Source organism: Lycorma delicatula, chromosome 2 (genome assembly GCF_047948215.1).
Source record: "Lycorma delicatula isolate Av1 chromosome 2, ASM4794821v1, whole genome shotgun sequence".
Taxonomy (NCBI): domain Eukaryota; kingdom Metazoa; phylum Arthropoda; class Insecta; order Hemiptera; family Fulgoridae; genus Lycorma; species Lycorma delicatula.
The window spans coordinates 93,949,926-93,971,578 of NC_134456.1; the positions used below are offsets into that span (position 1 = coordinate 93,949,926).

General features: G+C 29.8%; 1 protein-coding gene across 1 annotated transcript in view; it reads left to right on the forward strand.

Annotated features, from left to right (window-relative positions):
* Nucleotides 1-138: 138 nt before the first annotated feature.
* Ack-like (activated Cdc42 kinase-like) overlaps nucleotides 139-21,653 on the forward strand; it is a 120,560-nt gene continuing 99,045 nt past the window's right edge. Inside the window, exons 1-3 of the mRNA XM_075355796.1 lie at nucleotides 139-418; nucleotides 17,828-17,929; nucleotides 19,062-19,199. Coding sequence (XP_075211911.1) covers nucleotides 17,843-17,929; nucleotides 19,062-19,199 — 225 coding nt within the window. The 5' untranslated portion in view covers nucleotides 139-418; nucleotides 17,828-17,842. The remainder of the gene's footprint in view (nucleotides 419-17,827; nucleotides 17,930-19,061; nucleotides 19,200-21,653) is intronic.

A 21,653-nucleotide genomic window follows, 5' to 3' on the forward strand; every position in this document is an offset into this window, starting at 1 on the left:
TAATTAAGTTCTTAAGTCATTAGAGGTAATTAAACTGATAGATTGTAAGACTACTATACATATTCATTCAACTATACATATCGGATTTGGGATATAATTTTCCGTTTTTTTAGTGGTGGCTTTTCTAGGTGCCAGCTGTCATGGCGTGTATTTATGTTTTGGTTTTTTATACGTGTTTTAATTTTGTTTTACATATGTGATCTTTATATTTTGTACACATTCACTGTAAGGTAGATTAGTTACACAGTTGCTTTGTTTTTTATTTTTAAAGGCAGCTAGTAAAGTTGTGGTTATTTTAAGTCATTAGTGAACCAGAGATTAAATTTTCCATATATGGACATTTAAAAGTTTACTTATGATTGAATAAGTAAACTTTTAAGCCGTTCAAATAATTTTTCTTAAAGGATTTACGTTTCATGTAAGTATAATCCTTTGTGTGGATATAAGAATGTTTAAACCTCGCAACATTTTTGTATGAATTTATTATTAAATAGAAAATTACGGTTATGCTGAGAATAAGTTCGTTCCTTCATGAACGCAGATAAATGGGATGGAAACTGTTTGGGGATTCCTTCTGCAACATTCTTTTTGTAGATAGAACTTGATAATGTGGAATTTGAAAATTAATTTTTTATTTTCTATAATTTATGAAATAAAATTGACGTTATTTCTTAACCTGAAATATTACACGTTTAAAGAAACTGGCGATGTAGAAATACTAAAGGTTATAAAGTTGTGGGTTTTATGCCCATAGTATTAACATTATTGCATTTTTTTTATTATACCATCATCATGTGGGTATGCAACCTACCTTGCATTTCAAGTAAATCTATAAAAGTTTCCTTTGATTTATTTTTACAGCTTTCACTTTCTCACTGGATTGTCCATATTTTCATCAGAAGGTGGTTAAGTTTTCACGACTCATTGATGCTAAATCTATCAGAAATATACAATGCTAAAAGATTTAAGATAACTAACAGTATCTTAATATGAATATTATGATTTTTATATTATTGGTTAATATATATTTAACTTTGATAAATCTGAAGTAGTTAAAGAACTGATAGTTTATTTGCAAAAAATGGCAGTATAGTACTATAAGAAGTAAATGTTAGGGCATGTAGGCAGTTTGTTCCACCCCAAACAAAACTTTAATTGTTATGGCAATGCAAAAATTGTGCCAAACAATGAAAAATAGTTAATGCTCATTAAATTGAAACAGAAAGACCTGATTACCCAAATATTGTATGAAAAATATAAGCATCAAACAAAATTTTAATTGCAAGGGTATTCCTCAGAAACGTGTTTCAAAAATAATAAAATATGATGTGGATACCACATGAATTACTTGTACATATTAAATTACATATGCTCATACAAATTTTTAAAAGTTCATAAAATTTTATTTTAACTAATAACTTCCAATTTTTTCATATATTTTTTTTATTGTTGTTACTGAATTATTATTTGTTGTAAAATTTTTTAGTCAATGATTAATAATTATGAATAAATCAGTATATTTAAATTTAAAAAAAATAAAAAAATAAAAGAAAATTAAATTTGATTTGAACTGCCTTCCCCTTGTAAGATCCAAATATTTAATTAATTAAAATTTTATTTGGATGTAACTTTGGAACCAATGAAAATAAATACCACTTATGATATATAGTTGAAAAGCTTTCGATGAGAGTTTATTACTGCAGTTAAGAAAATGTCCAAAATCCAAATTTTTTTGATTTTGGGCTTTTTTGGATACATTTGTACGTATGTACAGACGTCACACTAAAACCAGTCAAAATGGATTCAGGGATGATTAAAATGAATATTTCTGTTGATATCTAAAAATCAATATTTTTTGCAATTACAACACTTCCTTGTACTTTTTGTACAAGAAAGTAAAAAAGCATCAGGATACTTTTTACTTCGCATACATTCACTCAAATATGACTGCAAAAGTTCTGTGTGGGTACCAAAATGTTGCTTATGCATTGTGCTTTTCTTTTGTCTTTTGCCATGTTAATTTTATGTGATTGGTTCAAGCACCAGTTTGAGGGTCAAAAAAATTTTTGTAATGATTGACTGTAAAATGAGTGTATTCAAGAACCTTAAGATTACTGTAACCCTTTTTTTTTGTCTTCAGTCATTTGATTGGTTTCAATCAGTCATTTGATGCAATTATCCAAGATTCCCTATCTAGTGCCAGTTGTTTCATTTATGTAACATTTCTTAACAATTTGTTTTACTTATTCCAAATGTTGCATGCCTGCACAATTTTTTTCTTCTACCTGTTCCTCCAATATTAAAGCCACTACTCCAGGATGCCTTACTATGTTGCCTATAAGTCTGTCTCTTCTTTTAACTATATTTTTCCAAATGCTTCTTTCTTCATCAATTTGCCACAACACCTCTTCATTTGTCACTTTATCCAACCATCTGATTTTTAACATTCTCCTGTAGTACCACCTTTCAAAAGCTTCTATCTTTTCTTCTCAGGTACCCCGATCATCCAAGTTTCACTTTCATGTAAAGCAACGTTCCAAACATATACTTTCAAAAGTGTTTTCCTAATGTTTAAATTAATTTTTGATGTAAGCAAATTATATTTCTAACTGAAAGCTTGTTTTATCTGTGCTATTTTGCATTTTATATTGCTCCTGCTTTGTCCATCTTTAGTAATTCTACTTCCCAAATAATAAAATTTTTATATCTCCATAATTTTTTCTCTTCCTGTTTTTTATATTCAGCGGTCCATCTACATTATTTCTACTACATTTCATTACTTTGTTTTGTTCTTGTTTATTTTTATGTGTTAGTTCTTGCATAGGATTTCATCCATGCCATTCATTGTTTCTTCTAAATCATTTTTACTCTCAGCTAGAATTACTATATCATCATCAAATCATAGCATCTTTATCTTTTCACCTTGCACTGTTACCGTAACCTTAAGATTACCGTAAGCTAACCTAACCTAACATAATGATAAAAAAATGTTGGGGTGGAACATACTGCTAAGTATCGCTAATGTAAATGGAAATAAAGAAATAATTAATTTGTTATAGTCATATACAGAGTGTGGTTAGGCAATTTGATGAGTTTATTAGATCTTAATTTATAAATTTTAAGGTTGAAATTTGTAAATTGTATATATGTATAAATCTTAGGTTGTTCAACAAGTTCATCAAATTTATTTATATATATGTAATTCATACATGTACTCACTGTTCATTCTAAGAAGGAGATATCGCATAAACACACTGCAGATGACATAGCGCTGTGGAACAGTATGCCAAAAAAATATTACATACTAAACTTACAATTTTTTGTAATTCCTCACAAAATTTTATTCTCCCTTTTACACTTCATTTGTTTATTTAATTATAATAATTCTAATTCTAATTATTATTATTATAATTTATTTAATTATAATTATTTGTTTACTTTTATATTTACTTTATACTTAATTTTTTACTAAACTTATAACTATTTAATTCCCCACAAAGTTTGTAATATAATGAAACCTATGAAAACAATAACTACCATATTATTCATTACTTCCAGAAGTTGGCGTTGGAAGTTAGTTCATCAACCACAAAATGTAGAAAATTATTCTAAGTTCTACATTTTCTTTTCCTCTTCTGTAACGTGCTTCACAAACTGTTTCCACTCATCAGTTGCTACCTCATTCACAACTTTTTCAAGCAGGATTTTAATGTCTTTCATTTTATATGAATTATTATTTTGGGCAACATAGCCTTTTACTTGTCTCCACACTAGCTCATTGGATTAATATTACAGTGATGAGGGAGAAGCCATAATACCATATGACCTTTCAGACAAATCATTGATTAAAAATGTATTAAATTTGTCACGATTGTGTTTTACATGTTCAAGGAGTTGTGCTTTTAAACTGTTTTGTCCAAAGTGAATATTTTTTGATTGCAGCTATAAAGCAATTTCTTGTTTCCTCCATGAATTATTTGGAATATTTTCTAGTTTTATACTATGGTATTTGCAGCATTGTCCATTACAAGAATACCATTTTCAGATAATAATGACAATATGTTTTTAAATCGCTTACTAAAAATATCTCTTTTCAGTCATCGTGGTAGTCTCCAGAATTTTTGGATTCAAACACGAGTAATCCCCCCTCTAAAAATCTATTTTCATTGCCAATATGTACCACAATTAATTGCTTTTCTTTATTTTTTGGAGGTTGCAGGCCTCTGCTTAATCCTGAAAGAAATGCTTTTTTTACTGATGTAACTGTTGTAACACACCAAATTCTTGTGGTGTGGCCTTCATTTAACCACATCTCATCCAAATATAATATATTTCTACCTGTTTTTCTACAATTTGGTATTTCTTTAAAATAATTAACGCCGCAAATTATTATCTCTTCTCAATCAACAATTACACTTTTTTTTTATTTCTTTTAATAAATTTACTCCCTCTATGAATTATGTGACCTTGCCAATGATGAGGGGGGTTGAGTGCTCAGAGATACAGAGTAGCTGGATCGAAGGTGCAACCATATCGGAGAGGTATCTGTTGAGAGCCAGACTAAGGAATGATTCCTTAAAGAGGGCAGCAGCTCTTTCCGTAGTTGTTACGGGCGTAGGTCAGGACGACTTAAGCAGCCATACCAACATCACCCAGTCTTCTGATTACTCCGCAGCTGAAAACATGGAAAACTACAGCTGCTTTTTTCCAAGAAAATGTAACTCTCTGCATTTTCATATAACAAACATAGAGGCACCATCCTTGGTAAAATATTCCAGAGGTAAACTAGTCCCCCGTTCGGATATTCGGGTGGGGACTACTAAGGAAGGGGTCACCAGAAAATTAAAAAATAACATTCTACATGTCGGAGCGTGGAATGTTAGAAGTCTAAAAAAGGTTGGTAGGTTAGAAAATTTAAAGAATGAAATGGATAGACTAAATGTAGATGTAGTAGGAATTAGCGAGGTTCGGCGGGAAGAGGAATTTGGTCAGGTGATTTTAGAATAATTAACTCAGCTTCAAATAATAAGCAGGCAGGAGTAGGTTTCGTAATGAACAAGAAGATAAACAAGAGAGTAGAGTATTTCAAAATGCATAGCGATAGAGTCATTGTAATAAGGATAAAATTGAAACCTAAACCGACGATTGTTAACATCTATATGCCTACAAGCGTCCATGATGATGATGAGGTACATTGTGCATACAAAGAAGTTGACGAAGCAATTTCTTCGTATGCACTCTTCGTATGCATTCTTTTATGTGACGACACATAAAAGGGGATGAAAATTTAATAATAGTTAGAAGTTGGAATGCAAGTACTGGAAAACGTAAGGAAGGAAATATAGTGGGTGAATACGGGCTGCGCAAAAGGAATGAAAGAGGGGACCGACTTACAGAGTTTTGCACGAAGAATAATTTAGTAATTGCCAACACCCATTTTAAAAATCATAATAGAAGAATATACACATGGAAAGAGCCGGGTGATACTGCAAGGTATCAGATAGATTATATCATGGTTAAGCAAAGATTTAGAAATCAGCTCGACTGCAAGGCTTACCCAGGAACAGACATTGATACCGACCATAATTTAGATATAATGAAATGTAGTTTGGGATTTAAAAACCTGAAGAAAAGGTGTCAGATGAATTTGTGGAATTTAGAGAAGGTTGAGGAAAAAAGGTAAAGAAGATATTTGAGGAGGACATCGCAAGAGGTCTGAGTAAAAAAGATAGGTAGAAAATGTAGAAGTGTGGGAGAATGTTAAAAATGAAATTCTTAAATCAGCAGAAGAAACTTAAGCGGAACAAAGAGAACTGGTAGAAAACCTTGGATTTCAGATGGTATATGGCAGCTGACGGATGAACGTAGAAAATATAAGAATCCTAGTGATGAAGAAAGTAAAGGGAACTATCAACAATTAAGAAATACTATAAACAGGAAGTGCAAAACTGGCGAAAGAAGAGTGGATTAAAGAAAAGTGTTCAGAAGTGGAAAGAGAAATGTACATTTTTAAAAATAGACGGAGCATTCAGGAAAGTTAAGACAAATTTTGGCGTACATAAACTAAAATTTAGTAATGTGTTAAAAAAGATGGTACACCGATTTATAATACGAAAGGCAAAGTTGGTAGGTGGGTGGAATATATTGAAGAGTTATAAGGAGGAAATGAATTAGAAAATGGTGTTATAGAGGAAGAAGAGGAAGTTGAGGAGAATGAAATGGGAGAAACAATACTGAGATCTGAATTTAAGAGAGCACTAAATAATTTGAATGGCAGAAAGGGTCCTGGAATAGACAGAATATCTGCAGCATTACTGCGCAGGTCAGGTGAGGAAGCGATTGATAGATTATACAAACTGGTGTGTAATATTTACAAAAAAGGGGAAGTTCCGTCAAACTTCAAAAAGAGTGCTATAGTCATGATACCAAAGAAAGCAGGAGCAGATAAATGTGAAGAATACAGAACAATTAGTTTAACTAGCCATGGTTAAAAAATCTTAACTAGAATTCTCTACAGAAGAATTGAGAGGAGAGTGGAAGATGTGTTAGGAGAAGACCAATTTGGTTTCAGGAGAAGTATAATAAGGGAAAGGGAAGCAATTTTAGTGCTCTGAATAATAGTAGAAGGAAGATTAAAGAAAAACAAACCAACATACTTGGCATTTAAAGGGAAGCAATTTTAGTGCTCTGAATAATAGTAGAAGGAAGATTAAAGAAAAACAAACCAATATACTTGGCATTTAAAGGGAAGCAATTTTAGTGCTCTGAATAATAGTAGAAGGAAGATTAAAGAAAAACAAACCAACATACTTGGCATTTATAGACCTAGAAAAGGCATTCGATAACATAGACTGGAATAAAATGTTCAGCATTTTAAAAAAATTAGGGTTCAAATACAGAGATAGAAGAACGATTGCTAACATTTACAGGAACAAACAGCAACAGTAATAATTGAAGATCATAAGAAAGAAGCCGTAATAAGAAAGGGAGGCAGATGGGTGGATAAAATGACAAATGAAGAGGTGTTGCGGAAAATCGCTGAAGAAAGAAGCATTTGGAAAAATATAGTTAAAAGATGAGACAGACTTATAGGCCACATATTAAGGCATCCTGGAATAGTTGATTTAATACTGGAGAGATAGGTAGAAGTGAAAAATTGTGCAGACAGGCAACGTTTGGAATATGTAAAACAAATTGTTAGGCATGTAGGATGTAGGGGGTATACTGAAATGAAATGACTAGCACTAGATAAGGAATCTTAGAGAGCTGCATCAAACCAGTCAAATGACTGATGACAAAAAAAAAATTAAGTCAATGACAACAGTAATTTGTATAAACTAATGCATCCAATCTTTGGTAAACTCACAGTTTATCACAGCCAGTAATTTTTTTAAGGATGGTATTTCATTTCGAAAAAAGAAATTATGTACAGTCAATTTTATCATTTTTGTCAAATTCATCCCATTTTCCTAGCACAGGTTTTCCATGTTTTCTATTTTTAACAGGAGTTTCTACCTTTCCTTTCCTATTTATTTCAGACTGTAATCTATTAATACTACTAACCAACACACCAGTTAATTGAGAGGTAAGTTTCACTATTTCCTTTTTAACCAGTGTAGGATTTTTCTCCAGCAGTTGATTGAATACATTTAAAATTATTTTTTTTCACCACTTGTTGCAAATGTTTGCATTTTTCGTGTTTATTAAAAGATGTTTCTGAATTATCAGCCATATTGAGGACTATTCCAATACATACACATACAGGCTAATCACATTATCAAATCTCACCATAATCAGTAATAATTGCACAGTAAATAGCACGTGCGTGCACACACAACACACACACACACACATACATGCGCGTGTGGAAGATTTTGATATATTTATTAATAAAACAAGAATTATATATTAGCATTTAAAAATTTTGAGTTATATAAACACTCATTTATAACTTTGTTACATAGATTTTATCAATCTTTCAAATTTTTGTCTGTGATTCCTTTTGAATCACTAATTTGATTTGACTGAAATCATCCACATTGGAAAGCTTGATTATCAAAAGAATGGTAGGCTTTATAGCTGCCTAGAGAAATAATATTCAACTTAGTAAAAAACTTAATAAAAATCTCACATTTTTCCATTCTAAAAAATAGATGAAACAAAGCTTAAAGCTAAAGTTTTCACTAATATTTTGTATAAAACATTTTTTGATATTTCAGTTTAAAGTTCTGTCCCTGTTGTAGAAAATACATTTTGCCATTTTATTGCTTATCTTTTATAGAAGAGAAATAGGATCCATTTAACTCATGACAAAATATAACACTTAGACACATTAAATTAATTGAAATTTTTCTTTCAAATGCCTTTTGTAGTTATACGGGTATACAAAATTTGATTTTTTTTTGTCCCAGAAGTGAAAATGGGTGAATCTAATAAGCATTTTGTACTTATGTATTATAACAGTGCCACTATGGTTTTATATATTATATTTATTTATTTTAAAAATATAATTTAACCACTTAACCTGTGCTTGCTTTGCTCGCTAACCTTGACTCATTAACACAGTAATGTTTTGAGTATTCAAATAATAAATTCAGTAATTATTGCAATTATTTATTATTTAAATAATCAAAATATTACTGTTAATTAGTCGATGTTAGTGAGCGTAGGTTAAGTTTGGTTAATTTATATCTATAATTATAAGAGGATGGGCTTATAATGGATGTTGACCAATTATATTTATAAAATAAATAAATAATATATAAAACCTTTCAATCATAGTGGTGCCATTATAATACATAAGTACCAGCATTTTTTTTGTGCTGAATTCAAATATGAATTAGTGTATCGTGTAAGGATTTTTAGAGAAACTATTTTAATTTTACAACATTACGTATTTAAAGTGCATTCTTAGTATAATATAATCTTATCTAAAAAGTAGTAATGTTTGATTTTCTTAGGTATTTGTGATGGTATTAAAGGACTCTCTTAGGGTCCAACAACAGTCAGGTAGCTCGGACCCCACTTCCCTTGGTATCACTTTTACTTATTTGAAATATCCTGATGAAACTGTTCACCATTTTTGTCATTGACTGGTTCTAGATTTGGTGGGAAAAAACAAGTGCGAATAAGAAGTGAATCTTCAGTGACATGTTGCATCCCATAATTTTATAAGATTTTAAAAGATCTTCCATTATTTCTTTGTAATTTTTGGATTTATGATTTCCTAAGAAGTTCTGGCAAATGCTTTTGAAAGACTTCCGTGGGTCTTTCTTCACATCATTTAACGTACTGTTGATATCTTTAAATAAATCTCTAATCTGAGGTTTTATTCCTCAAATAAGAGGATTAAATCTCAGAGTATTAAGTAAAAGGATTGAATTTGAAAGGATTCGAATGAAAGTTTGTCTTTCTTTTGTCTTGTTTGTCTTTTTTTGTCATCAATTTTGCAGCCAAAATAAAGTTTATAAAATTTTTTGATGAAAGGAGTAGAACTGCGTTTCTGAAATTTAAATGTTACCTCACCACAAATGTAGCAAAAGCTGTCCAGGTTTACATATCTGGTCATTTTGCAAAATTAAACAATATAGAAACACTGCAAAGAATATTCACTACACATCTTGAATTCAAAAAATGAAATATAAATTTAGAATATGACTAAACTGAGAAACATTTACACTGAACAGTATTATATCAGCACATACACACAAAAGATGCTTAGAGGTCAACAGAGTGAACACTGAACACAGACTGACTATGGCTTGAACCAGTAACTCTGATATTATAATGAAAACAGATGTTGCTTGTGACATCACTTTGATAAGCAATGATGACTAAATCTGTAAGAAAGCCACCTTCTGACTCATTTTAGAATTTCATCATCCAGTAGTTACGAGTAAGTGTATTGTTCTATGCCGTTCCAGACCTTCTTTCATAACAAACTAATCATTTTAAATGCTTAATCAATACAATTTTTTAAATTAATTTATGTATTATAAATACATAATACCATAACATAATTGCATTATTTCCATAATCTATTTTAATACTGAACAGTGTAACCTGAAAACTAACGGTGATAGAAAGATTCTGTTAACATTTTTGAATTCTGGGAAAAAAATTTGTATACTAGTGTTATTGGCTGTTTTCTCTATGTAGTATCTGGTAGTGTTGGTTTTAATGGAATTCATTTTAAAAATGATTTTAGTTTCTGAATGAAAAGAATTTCCTGACATACTCTAATCATTTGATAACTAATTCAAATTTTAGCTAATCTAAATGAAAATAAAGAAAAATAAATTGTGAGAAATCTTTTATTTTAGTAATATATTCTTATACAGAGTGGGTGTTGGGTAAAGTTAACAAAAAACATACAGCTCTTATTTGCCAAAAGAAATTGGACTTTAATTATGTAAAACAACTGAACTTATGTTAAAGCATAACCTTAAATTAAATGAAATTAGGAAATAAACATAACTTAATTTCACATAAGAAATATCAACTGAAATCAGCATATCAGTAATAATAATATTAAAAAGAGAAAATACATGAATATACATTTTTTAAATACACAATTTAGCAAAGCCTGAAAACAAGAGAACGTAAAATACCTTATTTTCACTTAGATACTTAAAACATAACATCAATAGAAAAGTGTAACTGGAAAACAGTTGCACTACTGACATATACTATAATATGAAAATTAGCAATGAACAGGTGTCATTAACTTAGAAAAAATAAATTACAATAAATTTTATTATTGGCACTGACCTTTCCTGATTTATGAACACCAAACTTATCATTAAATAATTAAAAACATGTAATTCTAGTTTAGTGTAGAAAAGGCCACAATAATATTCTAGTATAAAAAGCGTTAATTACAATAATCAAATTGAAATAAATAAACATGTAAATAGAGTTCATTTAGTAGTAAGCTTTCTTGAAAATATAGAATTACAAAGAAGTCCTAAAACATAACTGCACATCAGGAGTAGGTTAATTTACGAGAAGTATTATGAATACAGTTCATGAGTAGAAAAGGATTAATCTCGGCGATTAACAAGTTACAAGATTAAATTATAGAGTTAATTACCATAACAACAAATTGTAATAATAGAGCACGTAAAATAGGTAAGCCACCTATCATGATTGCACTTAAGTGAATAAATGGTTTTTTAAACTAAACTTGAAGTTGAAATAGAATCTTGAAAGGCATAAGGTATGATGAACTGAATGTTCCACTAATTTTAATGATAAAATAACTGTTGAACGTAATAAATAATGAAAATTGAACTTGCCTGTAGCACACAAATATTAGCAAGAGACGAACTTGTGAATGAAGGTAAATAAATACATACAGTAATCCTGGGCGTAGTCCGCACTGGTGTATCAGGAATACAGGGGTGAGACGTGGTTTAGAGGTAGAATAATACGTAGCATCTCACATATGTAGCAACGAGTTTGGAGATTCTGCATAGATGAAAATGTAATCAGCAGCTCGAGAAGATTCGGCGTTGATAGAATTGGCAGTATGTAGTGATTTAAACACTTTCCTCAGAGACGTAATATAGTGAATTTGAAGAATAACTTAACAAAGAAACGAGGCTGGACGAACATAGAAAACTGTGAAATCACGAAAAACTGACGAGTAGAACTAGAGAATATTACGACAGAGAAATACTGCAACGTTTATAAGAGTATGAAGACGACGAAAGTATTAACATTATACAAGAGATAGAGAACATCGAATCCTGGTCCTCCACTGAAGGACCAGGATCCGCACAACGTGAAAGTCAGGACTAGAATGACCAAAGCTGGCGTAGGGGAAGCGAACAAAGCAATGGACAGAAGAGTGTGTGTGTGTGTGTGTGTGTGTGTGTGTGTGTGTGTGTGTGTGTGTGTGTGTGTGTGTGTGTGTGTGTGTGTGTGTGTGTGTGTGTGTGTGTGTGTGTGTGTGTGTGTGTGTGTGTGTGTGTGTGTGTGTGTGTGTGTGTGTGTGTGTGTGTGTGTGTGTGTGTGTGTGTTGACAACAAGAGTAGTGTCTAAGTGTTAGTATGAGAACGATTAGAGAAAACGTGCGGAATTCGGGAACGAAGACATAACAAAAATAATTTACAAGCAAGCAGACCACTAAAGAATTACATAAGACAGATAAAATAAATTTCTGAATATGCAAGTTGAAGAAATGACATCAGGGCAAACAAAGAGAAATAGACTTCTAGGAACTATGACAATATTGAAATTGGTTGAGAATAAAAAACACTTAAGAATAATATATATATTAAGACTAAACAGCAATAAATAATGCGAGATATGAAATACGTTAACACCAATATGATGATGCAACAGTCAGTCAAACTGGAGACAGAGTGAAATGATATCGAAAACAAACCCAAACAACCTATTTAAAAATACACGTATATAAGCCTTACAAAAATGCAAACTAAAATTACCAAGCCTGTAAACTACAAGACTCGACCATAACCTTGAATTCATTGGAATAAAACAACTTTACGCAACGGCGTAAACAGTGGGGTTAAGCAATTGTTTGCTTGTGTTAGTTATTGAATGATTAGAGTATGTCAGGAAGTTCTGCTGGATATTACAAATGTAGTTTTGGAATTAAGTAATGAAAACATATTATATGGGTATAAAAACACTGTTTTCTTTTTTTCTTAACTATAGCCAATCTAAAACTTTCCTTTTTTTGTCTCAAAGGTAAAACAATGTGGTACTTCATTATGTGGTTGAAATTTGTAAGATTAAGTTGATGATTTTAATTGTAAAAGTTCATTCATAATCTGCATTGTTTTAATATGCTAAATGGGGGCATATTTTTCGTACATTCCCACAAAAGGAAATCAAGAGGATTCATGTAAGGTGATCTGACTTGCTGTGCATATGGTCCATCTTGGTCAATCCACTGGTTAGAAAATGTTTAGATGGTTGAGTAACAGGACAGTAAAAACATAGTAGAGTTTTATCATGTTGAATTTGTGTGGGATGTATGCTAAACATTGCGACAGATTATTTGAAAGAAATCATTGTCATCATTTGGTGTTCTGGCAGGTCCCTAATGCCACCTTTATCTCCATTTATTTATTTCCCAAGGCTTCTTGATTTGATTTCTGTTGTTGCTTAACACCATAAGCCCCAAAGGATGGTAGGTAAAATGTCATAAGTGTATACAAAATTTATAAAAAATACATAAAATATACAGTAATAAAATACAGTAACAGTAGAATAAGCACAAACAAGAAAATACAAAAAAAAAATGTAATTATACAATCTTTTTACATAGATAAAAATGAACACAAAGTACCTCATCAATAGATCACAGAACACCAGTCGCAGCACAGAACATCAAACCCAGTAAAACTTTGTATTGGTAATTCACTTAAAATATATGTCTAGGTATATATTAATATTAAGATCAATAATCATAATTGCTGTTATCAGCCAGAAATATGGTTATTGTGTAATAACTTTTGTGTTGAAAAAATTTCAAAAGATGCTTTTTGAAATTGTTGATGGAATAAATTTTGTGATTAAGAAATCATTTATTGTAATATATTTACACCTGCATAACAAGCGAGTTTTTCAAAAGCAGCAGCAGTTCTGTAAATGGAAAAAATTAATCTCCGTGGCTGTACTAGTGAACACAAATTACTGGTGTTGTAATTTTGATTTTTAGGTAAAGATATAAATTTAGGTAAATATATAAAGTGGATAGGACTTAACAGAGTATTATTATATTATATTGTATAAATAAATTCTAGGAAATGTTAATATGTTTAAATTTCGTAGTAAATGTTTAATCTGTTGCTGTATCATTTACATAGATGACCTTCATTCTGTTACACATTTTTTTAAATCATATTATTTTATTTTATTACAGTTTATATCATTTTACATTTCATCTTTTTATATTTTACTTACATTTTATTACATATGATTTTATTTTTTTAAATCACATTTTTTTAATAATACTGAAATATTAAAAAAAACACAGTGGTTTCTCAAAAATTATCCAAAGTATGATCCATATTTGGATCATTTTTGAAGTTGTACTTCTTTTGGCACGTTAGGAGAAACTGATCAGAGTATATTTTCAGCAAGTTATGAAAGTTGCATGTGCCAATGTAACACACTATGAAGATTTGCGCAGGCCCAAGTGGATCAGTTTGCACACATGTGTGTAGTGTCTAATTCAGTCAGTTGTTCAATACAATTAAGTGATTAGCACATGTTGTAAACATAGCAGATATTGAGTCGTAATAAATATATATTTATATACATGGATTTCTGAAAACTGATATTTTAAACTGTGAATATTGTTGTTCATATTCATAAAACTTTATTTATATTGCAGAATATATTTATTACTTTTTTTTTTGTGAAAATTGTGTATCATGATTTGAGAGGTTATATTTATGTAAGTATTATTTTTTATGAGTAAAATTATATTTTTTAATGACACAGAAAATAGCACATATCAGATAAAATCTTAATTTTGCATAAATAATTTTAAATTGACCAAAAACAAAATTTTTGGTAAAATACACTATTATAAAATAAAACTATTTGTACCATATTTTTCATATCATAAGCCACTGATAACCTTTGTGCCTATTCAATCATCATCCAAAGATTTAATGGAACTAAACTAATCTAAATATATTCTATGAACTTTGTTTTACATGACAACGAATACTTCAATACTTTTTAAACTATAAAATAAATATTATTTTGTTTAATTTAAATGTTATTTATTCAAACCTTTATTCATGCTATTTAATGTTGTCTATCGATCGTTGGACTCTGTTCAAATTTGTTTGAATGCGTTAAAAATTATTTTTTTATTCATGCCAAAGAAGTATAACTTCTTACATGTGTATATAAGTACACATGAGCTTTTTATTTTATATAAAACTTTTCTAAAATTATAAATTTAAATACGTCTTCTGCAGATATACAGAATACACATGCACAGCATATACATGAGTGTGTATGTTCAGCTAACAATAGGTTTTAGTTCATCTACAACATTGATGTTTGACTGCAATATACCTTCTGTATTTTACTAGCATGATTATTGTTTTCTAGACCATTCCTTTAGGCCATCCCGTTTCCTGTTTTTTTTTGTGGTCCATTTGTTTTCTAGTTCAGGTTCTGTGAATTGAGACCCTAACAAGGCATCATCAGTATCTTCATCTGATACTGACAGAATAACTGATGCCTATGTTTTTGAATTTTTTTGTGCTGCGTTAAAAAATTAAAAAAAAAAATTAAACTTAATCAAGTTTTGTTTGCATAAGTGGAGTACCACATTGTTTTACCTTTGTTAACAAAACATAAGAATATTTTTATCCAGCTATAACTTGAAAACAAAGCATTTCTTGACCTTTGTTTATATGAACATTTTTCATTATTTCAATCGGCAGAATATTCCTGTAAATTTTAACATTCTCCTTGAATGCTTTATTTTTAATTATTTAGTTGAGTTTATACAATATTGAATCTATTTAATATTTTAAATAAATATTTATTTAAATACTTATTATTTATTTTTTAATTTAAATTATGTTATTACTATTTAAATTAAGATTTATTTTTTGTTAAATTTTGTATGTTTGTAAGTATCAAATTGTTCAAGTATGTTGAGATCTTGGTTTTTATGTGCTTAGTGTAGAATGTTTTGCAATTAATCTGCACCTATAAAACAACATGTCCTGACTACCTAAAATCAACTCCCAGCAAAACCTATTGAAGATAAATTGTTGATCAAAATTTGCATGCACATTGGGTGTAAGTGAATATAAGAAAGACGTTTTTGAAATTCAGAGTTAGAGGGTTAAAATGGAGTAAAATTGAATTTTACTTTTTTTTTGTATTTTGTGGTAACAAATGTAGATATCAACTTGATTTTTGGTGTCTGTAATCTTCATGTGAATATCTAAAAACAAATTTCTAGATTTTTCAAAATTTGACCTTGAAAGGAGTGAAGAAGGTAAAAAAATTTTGAACAATGATTGGAAACTTTTCCCATTTCCGACTATACTAGTTGGATATTCACCCAATTTGGCCTCTGAAGATATTCACTCGATTTGGCCTTGTAAATATTCTTCAGATAAATATCTAAAAACCATTTTCAAGTTTTTTTATGAATTAAAATTTTTTAATGGATGTGATGGTATATGATGCGGCAGCTGAACCAACACAGACACTGCCACTATTACTGTGTGGGCAATGGACTGGCTGCACCTACCTTCAGTTATTTAATGAGAAACAAAGTTCAGTCTCACCTCCTAGTGGTGTTTGTTGGGTATCGCTAAGAACCTGGAAAAATAAATTTTTACTCGTACAAAGGAAGACCAACTACTACTACTTTTTTTAAGATGGAGGTCGACTATTTTAAAAGTCGCATTCTTCAGATCGCTTAAAGTTTTGGGCCCTGTACTGACCAAATTGTTGGTCTGAAGAAATTACAATATACAGACAGTTTTCATAAATTGAACAGGCCTTAATTTTTATTTATCACTGTTATTCTTAAAAACGTTAGATTAATGAACACAGGAGGGTCAGGGTGCAGACCCCACTGACTAGATGGGTAGGGCGAGTGAAGCAACCTGTGACCATCTAGTATATTTATATGTATATGTATATGACTATTTTTATGAAGTGATTACAAAATTAGATTTTGTGCTGCTGTAATGCTTAAATGTGATCCTTATTTGTGTGGGTGAATATGTCCAATTTACTTTGTGTAGTATAGTATTAGTGCAATCACTGCAGTTTAATTTGTATAATCCAGTGTTGCTATGTTTACCAGTTTTTGTTTTGTTAGTTTTCCTTATCATATCGTGGATTTTGTTTGCTTTGTTTTTAAATAAAAACAAAGTAAATTTCTAATGATAAAATAAATTCGTGACGTGGAAACATTGTAAATTAATGAAAATGTAATTTTACTTTTAAGGAAAAATGTTCTATTTTTTGTTGAAATTTCAGATTTATAAATTTTTTTTGGGTTCATGTTTTTCTCTTTGTAATTGTCTCCAGTTGATGGCATGAAGTGTAGTCACATTGTGCCACCTTAAGGAATGATTCATCCTGAATCATTCCTAATTGTGAGTAATTTATAATGTAGTGACTTTAATTTTTTGGACAGTAACAAGGTGCTTTTGTTATTAATATCTCTACGAACCTTGATTTGAGTATCTGTAATCTGCATATATTTTTTATTAGTGAACACAGATTATGATGTATAATTCATTTTTTATTATTTGGTAGCTATAAATTTATTAAAAGTTCATTGTGTTATATCCTGTGTGTGTTGTGTTGGATTAATTTCTTTTTTTCAATTTGCATACATTTAGTTTCCTGTACGGAGAAATATAAGATATTTATATTAATAAATTGGCCTTGAAATATAGTTTGTTATTTATCGTGAGAGAGATCTGATTATGTAATAATTAGATTTTATTGTCTGCTTCTTTTTTTATACACACTATCTTAAAGATTGTTATACAACTATGTTTTTTTTAATTTTTATAAGATTACATTAGAATTTTTTTAATAAGATTAGTCTACTATAGTTGTTTACTTGCATTTACTTTGTAGGTGCTCCTCTTTAACTCATATTTAGTTTAGACAATTAGTAATTTTTAATTAGTTTTTATTATGCGAGTGAATGAGTTTGTGTATATGTACATATTGTAATATAATATTTTTAATTGAAGTATCATATAGTATCAAGTAGTCATCTTTATCTATAATGATACTCAGAAGTGACAATCTCAGTTGATTGTTATTTTTAAAAATGTTTTAGGTGACTTAAAGAGTGATGTCTTCAAAAGGACCTGGTTTGTACGAGTTCCTTATTGAGGCTGAGTTACAACAATACTATGCTGGCTTCAAAAATGACTTAAAAGTAAGTCAAAATCTGTTTGTTTGTTATATTTGATATTTTGTTTATCCAATGTCAAAAATATATGTTATACGTATGTTTTTGCAGTATGCCTGGTGTGTTCAGAAACAACGTTTGTTTATTTCCTTGTAATTTCCAAGTAACTTTGCTAATTTTTATGTAGTATTTATCAAATTAGTTTTTTTTTCTTTATTAAAAGTGATATTCTGTATATGATAAGACAGTAGAATGATGGGTTGTAGATCCCATTTTCTCAAATTTGGAAGGCAAAGATTTTACGAATTCCATCAGTGGAATATGTAAAAACTGGATCTCAAGTGTAAATAATAAAATTTCATAACCATACTGTTCATAAAAAATATATATTTGCAATTAAACCTGTTAATTTATCCATTGTAATCAACAAATGTGTTATCTATTCATTATATTTATTTTATGTATGAGGTGCATTATATTTTCTTGATGGAAGAATACATAAAAATGTATTAAAGTAAATGTGTTAGTGGAACATTCAAAAGTGTTTCTCACTGACAAAGTTTTTTTGTAGAAGAGTGTAGTAGTTATAAAATGTTGATCATTTTGGTTCAATCGACATCATAATAATATTGGTATAGATTCATTATAAAAAAAATACATAAGAATAAGAATCAACTTGAAATGAAAGAACCATCAACCAACTCTAATTGTGTGCACATAGCAGTATGATTGTCCTTCGCTTATCATATAAGCTTGTTTTGTTATTTGGATCTGAGTGGCAGGTTGAAATGTATCATGCATGCAGTGTACATAATGATGTCTGCACCAACCATTATAGTTAAAATTTAAAAAGTAACACAAGTCTGATAGATTTTGATCAGCTATAAAAGAGGCTAATTGAGGCTATTGCCTCTTACTTCCAACTCTTTGTTTTAACAACTATGCTGTAAGCATCACATCTCAGCTTGTACCTAGCTGACACCTTTGAAATTCATCTTATTTGTCATAAGTTAGTAACAGTATCCCTAAAATGTTTTGATGAATTATTAACATAAAACATATAAGCAAGTCATTCATTTTTCCAATTTTTAATGTAATTTGTTAATTAATCTATTCATTTTACTGTTACATTAGATAATTGTTTGTTTTATTTTTTCAGGTCCAGAATGTACCTCAGTTGAAATTTGTGTCTGATGATGATATGCATCAGATTGGAATGACAAAACCTGAAATGCGACGTCTCAGAAAATATTTTGAGAAGCATTTCCCTCAGAATTATCTATCAAAATTAAAGAAGGTGTGATTATTTTTTTTTATTCTTATCCCTATTTATTACTATTAACTCTTTAGCTAGATGTGTAGTATTCTTATATAATTGATAACATTACATTTACCGTTGATTGAGAATCTTTACCTGATGTGAAATCAAGGAGCTGTGTATCTTTATATATATCACAAGGAAACATCAGATAAAATGCTTTTTTTTACAGCTATCCATGAGCAATTAAAAATTTTAGTTTATGGAAAAGGAGTTTTTTAGTGTATGAAAAATGCCGTGCCTGACTGGGATTCAAACCTGGACCCTCTCTCCTTGGATGAAAATCCAAGATGCTACCGCTTCACTGTGGAGATTGGTTTTTAATAAATAAATTAAATTTTATGTTTTTCATTGTGGTTGTTGATTTTTTATTAACCTCTGTTGTCATAAGAACAGGTGTCTATATCCTTTTTTCATCAAAGTAATGCAATAAGTATAATAATTGTATTATCTAAGATTGATTGGGTTATTTTTTCTTGCAGATCTACTTAATTTGATTCAGTTTAATTTTTAAATAGTTTAGCTTAAAAGTTAATTATTTATTTTAAAAAAGTATTGCTTTGAAAAATTGTGCTATGACAGTGTTAGTTTTAATTTTGCTCCCTTGAAGTGTGTGTGTGTGTGTGTGTGTGTGTGTGTGTGTGTGCGTGGGCATATTTAAAGTACATCCTACGTGAGTAAATTCCAAAACAATTTTTTATTACTGTTTTTGCTATCTCTTAATTTTTTTAAATATGCACATTTCAATATGAACTTAACAACAAGAACATTATTATTTTAAAGCTTCATTTTTATTGGTATTTGTATCTTACCAATCTATAAATTTGCAGTATCAAATACTGAATATAGTACTGCCATCCAGTAATTTGTGTATTCGTCCAAAATAAATTTCAAAATTTTTATGATTTTGAATGTTACGTACTGTTAATTTAGAAAATAAAAACTTTTTTTTCTGTATACCTCATTACATTTTATAACTCCTCAAAACTACATAATAAGTTCTGCCGCACCTGTATATAAATATATATATATATATAAGTATAAATAGTCAAGGACAAAGATAAGCTGAGTCTTGTGGATGAGAATTTTTTGGAGAATCATGATGTCCTGAACTGCAATCAAGGTTTTCTTTTTTTATGCTAACAAGTAAAAATATTTTTATTTATTACAACACTATAACAAAATTTTGTTTTTTCATTGTTACAAGATTATTAACAGCTGATAATATTTTATCTTAAAGTATTTTTGATGCTGATTTCAAATATAAAAGTGATTTCTTTCTATGAAGCATGGTTTTTTTTATAAGAAAAAAGCTTTGTGATACAGAGTGACTGAAACGAAACTGGCCCCAGGAAATAAAAATTTAAAAATGAGAAAATAAAAATGAAAATCAAAGTAATATTAGATTGCTTACATTTTTTTGTTTCTAGATTACAGTACTTTTAAAGAAAGAAATGTTTACATTGTTGCATTGTAATTATAAAGTCTCTGTTCAAAATGCATGCTTACCACTACCAACCTCTATTGCAAGTTTAACCTAGGGGGCTAACATGCAGGCACTTTTGGGAGATAGTGAAGCGAAGCTGTCCTATGTCTTACGATTCTGTAGGGCCATCAGTTTATATTTCAAAATTTAAAATACTATGTTTAAGTGATTTATGCTCTTTGCCATAAAGCAGATGATAATTAAAAGATGATAAAGTGTGGGTGGCCACAAATACGTACTAATTGTTATATCGCTGGTGAAATCTTGGTGGATTTGAGTGAGAGTCCGATCAGAAGTGTGACAAGTTGTTCTGTCTTGTTTGGAAGTATCCATAAGAAAGTTCTTTTGGAGTCAAGTTATATGTAAATTCTTCATAGAATCGTAAATAGATGTTGATATTAACAGGCTTCTCAAAGAATATTAGTCTGATGATCTGGCTTCCAGAAGTTGCACATCAAACACCAATTTTTAAATCTTGTAGTGGTTTCTGATAGGTTTCATTTGGGAAAAACTCAGGGAAACCTTTGCTAATATTATTTAACAGCCATTGGGAGTAATTTACTTGTTTACCCTTATCGTGTTGTTTAATTCATTCACAATATACAATAGGCTTTCATTTGTATACTGTGAAGTATACACTGACATGATGTTTGAGAAACTCCTGTTTGTTGAGCTATTCATTGTATTGACTTGCGAGGACTTCTTCCAATACAATTTGTTGTATCAGTGACAATTTCTGGAATTCAAACAGTTGGTTGCTTCACTCTCTTCGCATTGGTAACAGAGCCAGTTGTTCGCCACTTTTTCAGTAAATCTTGATTTGTTGATTTTGCAAGAACATTACTTCTAGGATATGTCCCTTGAAACCAGATTTATTGAAGTTGTGGAAATATATTCTTCTACAATGAAAACATGCTGCTCAGTTGAATAGACCCTGAAGAACAATA